The following is a 12246-nucleotide window of genomic DNA, read 5'->3' as shown; positions in this document are numbered from 1 at the left end:
GCAAATTCATCCTGTATATGAGTACTATATTTAAAAAGTAATAAATTAATAAATTTAGTACCAACAATGTCAGAAATTATGCAATTGCAAAATATAAATATATAAATTAACAACTGGAAAATGGGTGATTCAGGGAATTAGTACTGAGTATGAAGCCACTTGCTTGACTCTGCAAACAGTAGTAATGACTAGAAGTTGTTAGTCTTTGGTGGACATCTGGCAACCTCTGCTGAAGGAGTCCAATTGCAAGTGGACAACAAAGGCAAAGACATAATCAGAATTAGTAGAATTGCTAGTCGTCTAGCAACATAAATTTATTTGGCCTCTATTTTCCTTCCATGCTGTTGTCAGTTTGTGGATAAACTGTAGGCTTCAATAGTTAGAAATATTAGCACAGTCCCCTTCACGGGAAAAAAAAAAAACAGGCAATAGTAAGTATTTAAAGGGCCTAAGAAAAAAATGTAAATTTCCCCCCCTTCATTCCATTTTTTCCCACCAATAATGCCCCAAATTCCTCCTGTTTTCCCTCAGGCCTCATACCAGGCCTCTAATACAAGGGCTTATGAGTCTCAGGTTCTCTTCCTACTACAATAGGGACAGAGGGCAAGTGAGGCCAGCAGCAGGCTCCAAAGGTCTCCCCTTTTTGTTGTAAGGTTATTTAGTTCTGTAAGAAAATGGTGGTTCGTCTGGTAGGATAGGAAAGAGTTACCCCACTGAAGAGAGGGATATCTGGGGTGACAATGGAGGTCAGTCACAGTGGCAGGATGTACTCAGCCAGCCCCCTCCACACCCCTGTTTCTATACTTTCCCCCTCGGTCCTCCCATGACAGCTTGAATATTGTCAGGGGAAAGAGCTAGAGAGGGGCTTCATGCCAGTGTAAGCATGAATTTCAGAACTTCTCAGGCAGCTCCCTAGCTAAGACTCCTGTAGCTTCAAAGGATGTGTTTTGGGTGCATCAAGATGTCTGTGATGGACTACTGGGATTGCTGTGTGTTCTGTGCCATAAGGAAGACAATGCTTTAGCTGCATGAGCCATCTGTTCAAGCACTTGAACTATCAAATACGGACAGACTGGCTAGCATATCTAGCAAATGCCCATGTTAGTTCAGGTCCACTATGCTGACATGAGAAATTTTCTTCAGCAACCTAGGATCAAAGATTCACATTGATGGGAATCAGAACCGTGTTCCAATGCAAACTTTTCATAATGCTTTATTTATTTATTTAAAGATAAGAGGCTTTGAGTTACTTTACTACAGCTCCTCACAGTCATGCTGATGACTGCAAGACTGAGACATTGCCTCTCACTTCCAAGAGTATCTGACCTTACAGACCCAGTCTAGTACAGATAAGTTGTGTGCAGGTGATTCACATCAAAAGCTGGGCAGCAACTTCTATAGGGAAAAGTGCTTCACATCAAAGCTGCTTTAAAGCTGAATATTTTAAAACTTCACTCTAATAATGTGAGGGTAAGATAAAGACCAAATTTAGTCTGATTTTTAAAGCTACATTTAAAAAGCCTCATTTACAATTTAATGTTACCTCTATTTGGTTCTCCTTGACATTTTTTACTCATTGCAAGTAAACGAACCATTCTCTTTCCCCTTCTGATCACAATCTTGCTGTTTCCTATAAAGGAATCTGACTAAGGCCATGTCTACGCTTGAGAGCTTACAGCAGCACAGCTGTACCGATACAGCTGAGCTGCTGTAAGATCGCTCGTGTAGCGGCTCTCTGATGATGGGAGAGAGCTCTCCCACCGACATAGCGCTGTTCACACCGGCGTTTCTGTTGGAGTAACTTATGTTGCTCTGGGGTGTTTTTTCACACCCCTGAGCAACATAAGCTATACCGACAAAAGTGGTAGTGTAGACATGCCAAAGGGTATGTCTACTCAGCAGCTGAGAGGTTTAATTTCTGTTGGGATATGTATGGGTTAAGTAGAAACCTGGGAATCTGCTAATGTGCTGACATGGCATTAGAGGACAAAGGCATAAGAAGGCTGTAGTTCCTTGTTCAATAAATAAATTGCCATATTTTGCCCTTCCCTGTTGCTTGTAAGAATTGATAAATGTTGCAGCTGCATAAGAAATGTGAGGATCTAAAGGATATCTTTTGGGTAAAGCAGTGTTATCTCCTCCCTTCCTTTCCCAGCTACATAAACAAGCCCTGGCTTATGGCCCCTTCCTACCTCCCCTGAGAATTGCTGACCAGGGAGATTTGTGGCACCAAATTGTTGCAAAGAAATATATTTTCAAGGTAAAATGCCTGTGTAATATGTTTAATGCTGTGCACAGATAGGGTGAGTTTACTAACAAAATGGGTGTTTTTATTATTTAATAAGGGTTTTTGGGGTGTTGTAATGGATGTAGGCGTGTACATATTAACAAACAAAAAGAATGTGCTGTAACTAATTCAGTGTTTACTGGACAAATGGGTCCAAGGGAACAAGTATCGCAATAAAGAAGCCTGTACTCATATCCGCTTCTGGGTCAACCTGCTCTTTCTTCTAACAATTCCCAGCTCAGTTAGATGTACATGTTAGCTCTGCTCGAGCTAGCACCTAAAAATAGCAGGGTGGTAGGAGTGCAACCGGCAGCAGCTTGGGATAGCAGCCTGAACACAATCCTGCCTGAAACCCAGGGTACATATTCGGCAGCTAGCCCGAGCTGCTGCAGCCACAATGCTATCTTTAGGCACTAGCTCAATTAGTTGCTGTACAAGCTGAGAATTACACCTCCCAGCTGTTGTGTAGATATACATACCTATTGCTACCGTACAGTAAAGGGGAAGGGATTCCTTGGGGTTAGAGAAAGAAGATTTGAAATAACCTACAACTATGCATAGACCCCCAACTTGCATAAGGAGTTGGGGAGCAAAACACCCAGGGCATCAGAGACTTGCAGCTGGTATGGCAAATAGGGAATGTAAACCAGTGTAAAGAAATCCACCTACACTGCATAAACTTCCAAGCACCTGTTCCACGGGTTCCTTTATGCTACTGCAGAGAGGAGAGGACAGGTAACTCACAGGTATATAACCATTTGCAGGGACAGAAGGCTCAGACATTGGGAACAATGCAGGAGACAACCAGTTAGCGGTGTCTTTCCACAGCTACTCACTCCCCAAGCCAGCTCTGGGTCTCTTGGAAACAGCTGGCAGCTGTTCTTTTTGACTCCATGAGAGACTCTCCCCTTGATTCTTCTATTTGCATTAAACATTTTTCAGCATCAAGGGCTGCTCTCCCCTTGTTGCCTTTGCATAGCCTCTTGTAGGAAACAACAACGGTTTCTACTGTGAGGTCAGCAGTAGAAGTAAAGGGAACTTTATAACCATGCTATGCAGAAGAAAGTTACCAAAATATTAGGAAAAATGGGACAATTTACAATGCAATTTTAAAATTCAATTACATTTATAACATTTAGATCAAGATTGGTTTTTAACTAAATCTGTCTTATTTAAAAACCAGCTCCACACCGCCCCTTATTCATAGAATGCACTCTTCGAAGTTATCTGTTAGGCCTATATCCTCTCCTCCTTAAAATCCATCCTAAAAACTCATCTCTCTTGTGATATTGACAGGATAGCTGATTTTATTTATTTGAAAAGAAACAAAAATTGCAAGATGATTTGGAATCAGAAATGATCAAGTTGTGCAGTAGCTTAACTATGTAACCACATTATCTTTTTATTTCTTTGTTACACCTATCCTCTCTTCCCCCTTATAGATGCTATTGCAATCCAAATTAATAACAGTAATAAAATAAAGCCTTTGCATGTAACTACCCACTAAAGCAATATTACTGCTTTTACATTTTTTCACTTTTGCTTCATCTCTTGTCAACTCTCCACAATGGCTGAGGCTACCTACTGCTTCAAGGTTACTGAAAGCCCTTGGCTACTTACCTAGGGTTCAAAGGCTAACACACAAGTTGAAGTGGTATTCCTTGCATTTTCTCACCATTACCTTCTTCTCGCTCTCCCTTCCTTAAACTGTTATCTCATGTCTTGCCTATGTTAGATTGAAGTTCTCATGGCAAGGAATATCTTACTGTTTACAAACCATCATTTATCCTTACAGAGCAGTATCTAGCAAGTGCCAAATCACCACAGTGTCTAGGCACTATATAATATTATTTATTATTTAAAATATCATAATATTCTGCATTCCATCTGCTCCAATAAGAGCTTTTTGCCATTCTGATGACTGGCAGGTGCTAATAGTAGCAGTGCCTTTCATATTGGTTCCAAAATACATACAAGAAGGGACAGTGGAAGATAACAAATAGGGCTTTTAAAATTGCAGGAGGGGCTGTACCTGATGTGGCACAGGAGCAATGCTGCTAAACAGAAAAATCTTATTTAAGTTTTCATTCAGTTCTATTCACCTCATTTGCGAGCTACATGGTCAGTGGACACAGTCCAGAATACGGATTCTTGTAGGATGTTGTTAACACTTAATATATACTACCTTAGAAAATCTGGCCACGTGAGCTTGTTGTTCAGCTTCTAGGAGGGACTTGGTGAGCTGTAACTGCTCCTTCAATTTATCAATCTCATCCTGTAATTTATCTGTCTGTGCTTTCTTCTTTTGTTCTGCTTGAAAGAAATATACATTTGCAAAATGTTAATTATATTTTTGGGAAATGTGATTTTTCCCACAGATGTCTTTCTTCAATGCTTCTCCAACCTTTTCATTCTGTGAACCACTACTCTCACAGATCATCTTTCCTCCCAATATCACAATTCCTCGAAGACTGCTTCTCAAAATAATACATTCTCTGGACTACAGGCCAAGCTCCACAGGCCATAGATTGACAGCCATTGTCTTATTGAAAATATAGCATGTGAAATAAGCTTATGAAATATTTAATATTAAAAATGAACTAATCTGACATAGATAATATAATCTAATTTCAACATGTTTTATAGGAATATAAAGTGCAGAAGGTCAAAGAAGGAATGAAAGGCATGACTCCCAAATATAATTCTGCAAGATTCATTAGAGGATGTTAATTAGTTAAAGTCACTTTCTTTATCAGTCCATATAGAGATACAACTTTGGATTTGTTTAGAATTAGATAGGTGAAACTTCTGTTCCCAGAATTTCATTTTAAGGGTCACTGTCAAAAAATTGTTTAAAATGTACACTCAAAAATGTATCCACTTTATCAATCTATCTAGGTTTTTATAAGTTTGCCCATCACTGCGGTATCGGAGTACATAGCAGAACAATGGGAATAACTGTGGCTGTATCTACACAGCAATTAAAAACCCTTGGCTGGGCTGTGCCAGCTGACTCTGGCTAAGGAGCTCAGTCTAAGGGGATGTTTAATTGCAGTGTAGATGTTCAGGCTTGGGCTGGAGACAGGACTCTAGGACCCTATGAGGTCGGAGGGTCCTCGAGCCCAGACTCCAGCCTGAGCCTGAACATCTATAGCACAATTAAACAGCCCCTTAGCCCGAGCCCCACAAGCCCAAGTCAGCTGGCATGGGCTAGCCGTGGGTGTCTTATTGCAGTGTAGACATACCCTAAGTGTTCAAAGAGTTGGAGCACTCCCCTCACACAGTAATTCTTCTTGCTAATACAGAATGAATCCAGCTCAATTGACTCTGCCATTCCTCCCATTACCCTCTCTTTCCAAGCACATAACAGCTGCTTTCCTCTACCAATTTACCAACATCTTCTTTCAGTTCCTTCAGTGCTACTGCTATTTTATTGGCCTCTCAGGCTACTGTTCAAACCCTGTCTCCATCCTCTCTCTCTTCCACTAGCCCATTTTTCTTGCTCCCAGCTGCTCTTCCTTCCTGACCACCTCTATCCAGCTGCTCCTGCTCCATTGCCAGCCTGTCTCTCTGGTTCACCATCCCCCACTTTCTTCCCCTAACACCTTTCCCATTGCTAAAGAACACCATCTCCCAGCAACAACGAATCGCACACGCAGTGAGAAAAATATATTGGGGTAAAACAAGCAAAAATATGAAGAATGGCTTTCACACGATAAATGTTTTTCAGTTGACACAAAGCAGAAGAGGCAGAGAAGAAAATCCATAAATTCATCATTCATACTGACAATAAAAATGTAGCATTACTCTGTACATGCAAATGCCTCTGAAGCAACCTGGAAAAAAGTGCCTTTACCATACACCAATAACCATGTACACTGTATTGCTAACTTGTGCATATTTAATGTTGTGAGTCACAAGGCCAAAGGCCACATGCCTTGAACAATTTGAAGTGCAGGTATCCTGATATAATTCCACTTCCTGATCTGAAGTACTGTTTCTAAGAACATCATTTGACAATAATCTACCAAATAGGGTAGTGTAACAATGATGATTATACTGGATTGCTGAGTTTGGCACCCTGGTTGAATAATCATAAGTTTCCCTATAACTATCACATTGTACTATCAGTATAAATTTATTGTGGGCCTGATACAATTCTTACTAACTGCACTGGAGGTGGAGTGGATCCTATAATGATAACAATGCTTTTTTATAAAATTTCCTTTTCCATGGTACATCCTGTTCACTGGCAATGATACTCATATTTTCACAGCTTTCATATACTCAAAGGAAGCCATTGCTCTGAATTCTGCCACTGGCAAAGGTATTCAGCAGGAATTCAGTTTGAAAAATGATTCTAAACATGGCAGCATGCTATTCCACGTTTATAATCTTTCAGTGAAATGACTGCCATATTACATTTGGTCAGTTTACATGATCTGTGTAACTGTCAAATGTACAAACTCACTCTGCGGCTTATAAGTCAAATGGCTTCTTTCTGGGTCACACAAAAACTTAAACTGCATATCCTGAATATATTTTACATATTTCTATATCTCCTTAACTTTCCTGATAGTGTGAAAGTACTCACCAGTGTGAGATTCTTCTTTATGGCGCCGTTGCATATGACTTTGTAGAAAGGAGTAGTTCATAAAAGCCTTATCACAAAACTGACACTACAAAATATAGATAGATATTTGTTTTAGGTAACAACATTAAGTGCTGGTCTTTTTAATTATGACAGTTAACATTTTTTGAATTAGCCTATTACATTTCTCCGTACAGTAGCCCATTCTTGTGCATGGCAACACTGTGATACTGATTTGAATTCCAACATTATTCAATTTAAATTACATAGCATGCTGGTGGTAACAAGTGAAATATTCAAGCTTGAGTAGTAATGTTAGGAATTATATCCTCTGTAAGATGAAGCCACTAGAAAGTGATAAGATCACAGACACTTGAGAATGTCTGGCATTCTATTCAAGAGAAGGTAATGGTTGACAATATTGTGAGAAAACCTAATTAATGCTATAATTAAAGTGGAAAACAAGTTTAAATTATTACCCCATTATCATTCACTCTTAACTGTAAAATAAAATCTCCATTTGGACTGAAATGCAATGTTTGGTTTTAAAAAACATGAAATATGAGGAATATCCATGCCACTATTTTGGATTTCAACAAACCGAAAAGAAAAATACATGTACTTTTCCCATTGTGAAATTGTATTGCCATACTCTCTCTCCTTCCTCCAACATATATAACTCAACAATAGCTGAACAGAGAAATTTGGCATTAAACAGTGCACACTTTGAACTATATCCATGTTGGGAGGGGGGAGGTAGAATCATAGTGGAGTCTAGTTTTAAATGTGCCAAGCAAGGGGGATTCCATCCCTACTTTTGATAAATTATATATGAATACCTAATTTTATTATGCTAAAATTCTTCTCTTCTGCATATTGTTATCGGGACACACCCCACCCCTTAATCTAGGGTTGCCAACTTTATAATATTTAAAAAACGGACACTCCAGCAACATTCCCCACTCTTCCCTCTTCCCCCGCCCCAGACCCTACCCCTGGCCCCACCTCTTCACTCCCCCGAGACCCCACACCCCATTCACTTCTCTTCCCCTTTCCCCCGTCACTCACTGCTTTTCCCCCCTCTTCTCCTCTCCCCAGGTCAGGAGGGACTCACCTGCGGAGCCAGGCTGGGAGTTGCAGTCGCCCAACGCAGGTAGGAGGCGGCCCCGACTAAGTAGGGGCTGGCGTGGGTAATGACCCAGCCTTCCTGCCTCCCCCGCCTGTAGTAACCGGAATTTCCAGTCGAAAATCGGACACCTGGCAACCCTACCTTCATCACCAGACAGTCAAGGCATATCTCTATTATGGCTCTGATCCTGCATCAGGTTCCACTAATGAGGAGTCCCATTGACTTTAGCAGATTCTAATGCAGGATCAGGGCCCTAGCCTTTTCTCATAAATCAATCTCCCCAACCCTCAAAGGTCTTCTGTAGCTCATCTGCACTCCTCTGAATTAATGAAATTCCCAGAAATTAAAGGCACATCCAGGTGTGATGGTGCCAGAGCTATGTAAAGATTTATTAGCGCCCATCCCAGGATGCAACGTTTGCAAGCCAAAATTGCACTGACTTTTTGTTTCCTTCCCATATTATACTGAAAACTCTGATGAAATTTGCAGAAACCTACTATCCTTAGATTTTTTTAGCATTACTGCTTTTCAGGACACTTAGAAAGGGAATGAGATAACAAAAAGTAGAGTTGTGGGGGAATCATGCTGGAGAGGATAATAGGGAGGAGGAGCTGGAGCAAGAAAGGGTGACAATTGCAGATAAATAAAAGCACTGTTTAGTAGGATCCAAATTAATAATAAAATACAGCAGAAACTCACTGATTCATACAGCACAAACCTGCAAGAATCTGCCTCCCACCCAACCTTTCAGGAAAAATATAAAAGCAGAGGCTGTAGTAAGGTGCCGAGTTACATACTTCGGTTTTTTATACAAAATGTACTACAGAACATTTACACATTCTTTATGATTTGTCCTGCCTCTAATGGTGTGTATTTAACACACTCATTTACACTCATCTTTTATAAATGTAGAGATGTATTTTATCAAATTTTGATCCTACTGGTATATTTTTAAAGCTTTTTAATTCATCCTTAAAGTACATTTTGCCCATTTTCAGAGTGATAAACAGAAGACCTACTATAAAACATGAACAAAATATACAGCTGTTGAAACTGATTGACTAGGTTGTGAATCAAAACCCCTCATTTCTTTCATAAGGTATGATGGCTAACTATCCTTGGCTATTGTATATGTTTCAAAACATACAAATCTGCTTGAGGGAGCCACAACTGCACAATTAAGTCAGTCAGTCACACTGATGTGATATGAATGTAAAAGACAATTTCAAACTTGCTCAGCAGATTTAAAATCTGTTCATTATAGTCAAATTCCCAGGTCTCATCTAGAATTTGAAATTCTACTACTGATGGCTAGTATGATATTAAACATAAATGTCTTGCAACCACCACTAAAACCATTAATAATTAAGTTACATTTTGTTGGATACATGCAAGGAAGTACTGACATAAAACCTAGATAGAGAAGGAATAGAATGGCAGCAAAGCAAAAGAACCATCAGGGATTTTACACTGTAACAGATTGCGCATGATTTATGGTATTAAATTGGCTGTGAAATACTGTTATCCATTCAAGCACTAAACTCATGTAGTAGAAGCAAGCGCTTATTCAACAACTAGCAGATGGAATGTTTACACTATGTGCCTATTACTGGTGACAATATTCCTCGAACTATTTTTCATAGTATTAAATACAAAAAAGCTTTTATGGAACATTAAGATCTTGTGCAAATCATCAAAATATGAGAAATTCAAATATAGTAGAAAGCTGACATTCCATCATTAAGAAAGATATTATTTGAGTTTTTGAGCCTTAAAATTATCACACCTTAATAGCAATTCCATTTGACAGTTCTTATTTTTACAGTTTTCACTTGTTCTGGATGTGGATTAAAGACATTAAACTTAAAACTCAAAACTCAATTACTGTGCATCACATCGAAAATAAAGTGCACATGCATTAAGAAAGGCAAGTAACTGTTTACAGTCTTGCTCATAAAGGGGCCAAAGCTTTTATGGGCATAGAACCTGAATTACACTGAGCAAGACTAGCAAAAACCCCATTGTCTGGCACTCCAGGACAGCCAAATTCTTGATACGGACAAATGATATGTAATTGTTGCCTAATAGTCAATCTGCACTTACAAATACTAGAAATAGATAACTTGGAGTCCTCCATTCAGACCCAAAGTGCTCACTCCATTTTACAGATATTACTCAATATCAGTTTCTGAACTCATCCCTCACTAGATCTGTCTAATTCTTAGAGATAATAATTTATTCCAAGAAATAAAAGGGGGAGAAAGAGCTTTTTTATTTTATATGACCTTAAATGGATAATGAGATAAATGCCGCTGAACAGAAGAAGGAAGATGAACTATACTCCAAGGCCAGTATTTTGCTCGATTCTTCAGGCTCCACTCAGCCAGATATGGCCTAAATGCATTCTGAAGAGAATGCACGCACATATTTGTGCTCTCAAATACAATAAAGGGATTACTTGACATTCAGTTGAATTTACAATTAAACTGATGCAGGGGCTCACGCAGTTTTCATTTTCAACCCAGGTCAGATACTCTGGTCAAACAAGACATCTAGACCTTTTGAAATGCAAATCACATCAGTAGCTTCTCCTTAAGGCCCTGATCCTGCAACTGAATCCACAAGGACCCTGCATTCGCACTGTGTCCTAATGAATTCTGCCCACATGGATACCATTACAAGACTGGGGCCTAAGTGAGGGAAATATACAACAAATAGCATAATTTGCTTTTAAAAAATACAGAATTTTGGACAAAATATACATATCTTCCTACTGGACACTGAACTTAAGATGGAAATTTTTCCTTAATCAAGACATTTTAAGAAACAAAACTTTTTCCTAGCCCACTGACATGCTGATGTTCCCTCCAGTCGGGGTTGAAACACGTTGATGGCACAGCATGGGAAAGCTTGCATTGCTCCTACCTATGCTGTACCTATTATTTGGATAAACAGGACATTGACCTTCAGGAGTGTCAGGTTAGAACATCTTTCATGAGAGTTAAATGAACTTTAAATACACACACGCAAACACACAAAGTTGGCCTGAGGCCATGTTTGCCAAGGTTCAGCCCGGTATAGTCTTTAAATTTCAGAACACCTTTTAAGGCAGTTATAAATTCCCAAAATACTTGTTGAAAAAAGAATGGGAAAGTTGATAGACCCTTAAACTGTTAATCTTTCTAAGACTTAACGTGCCCTATTCTCTGTTGCCTGCCTTCCACCTTGCCTAATCATTCGCTTCAGATTCACTTTAGGTATGTCAGACAGGATGGTGAAATGAATACAAGCCTGGAAAAAGCTCATCAGTGAATAGGATTAGCTGGAAATCAAACGCCTCCTCTCTAAAGAGATATGAGATACTGGCCCCAAAGTGCTGGGAATGAAACTGCAGCCTCTGGGGTATTTTGATGGGGAAAGGATCTCATGAGGGGTAGGGGAGCATATACCCAAGGTAAGGAAGTGTTTCCTGCCCGCCCACCCTGCGGTTGCACCATGGAGGGGTTGAGCGCTAGCAGCGACTATAAGTGTGTCTCACCTGGTGATAGCTGGCTCTAGCCTCCAGCATCATCTGCTGGGTGCTGATCATCTTCTTCCGCCGCCTGCACTCCTCCTTCAGCAGCTTCATCTCCTGGGCGCGCCGGGCCGCCTCCTTGCCCGCCTCCTCCAGCTGGGCGTCGGCCGCCCGCAGCGCCTGCTCGCGGCCCTGCAGCTGGGCGCCCAGGTGCTCCTGGCAGTGCAGCAGGTACTCGATGGAGAGCTGCGCCAGGCGCACCAGCTTGAGCAGCAGCGGGTCGGCGGGGCCCCGGCAATGCGGGCAGAGCAGCCGCTCGGCGCTGCAGAAAGTGACGTGGCCGAGGTGCTCCTGCAGGGCCGCCACGTCCAGCTCGCCCGCCACCCGCTCCACGTCCACGGCGCTCAGGCGGCGCCAGTCCGGGCTCCCGTGCCGCGGCCGGAACTGGAAGGCGGGCAGGGGCCCCGGCGCGGCGGCGCTGCCCATCCCGGCCGGGCTGCAGCGGGAGAGGGAGGCACCGCTGGGCGCGGGGCTGCGAGTCCCGCCACCAGGCGGCCGGCCCCGGCCTCAGGCTCTGGCCGTGAGCCGGGCCGCGGAGCCCGGAGCCCCCTCCTCGGCGTCTGCCGCGTTGCTATGGCAGCTGCGGGGAGAGAGCGAGAGTGAGAGGCCTGGTACCTCCCCTGCCTCCTCCCTATATTACCCCCCACACACACTTCCTCATCCCC

The 12246-nt window shown here is 41.6% G+C and overlaps 1 protein-coding gene across 1 annotated transcript in view; it reads right to left on the bottom strand.

Moving 5' to 3' along the window:
* Positions 1–12007, bottom strand: part of DZIP1 (DAZ interacting zinc finger protein 1) — a 69338-nt gene extending 57331 nt beyond the window's left edge. The window contains exons 1-3 of the mRNA XM_065423298.1: positions 11546–12007; positions 6882–6966; positions 4473–4600 (exon numbers count right to left, since the gene is read on the bottom strand). Of these exons, the coding sequence (XP_065279370.1) occupies positions 4473–4600; positions 6882–6966; positions 11546–12007 (675 nt within the window). The remainder of the gene's footprint in view (positions 1–4472; positions 4601–6881; positions 6967–11545) is intronic.
* Positions 12008–12246: the final 239 nt, after the last annotated feature.

The sequence above is a fragment of the Emys orbicularis genome, chromosome 1, assembly GCF_028017835.1.
Source record: "Emys orbicularis isolate rEmyOrb1 chromosome 1, rEmyOrb1.hap1, whole genome shotgun sequence".
NCBI lineage: Eukaryota > Metazoa > Chordata > Testudines > Emydidae > Emys > Emys orbicularis.
Note: the sequence above shows the minus strand (reverse complement) of the source record. Positions and strands in the feature narration are given on the sequence as shown.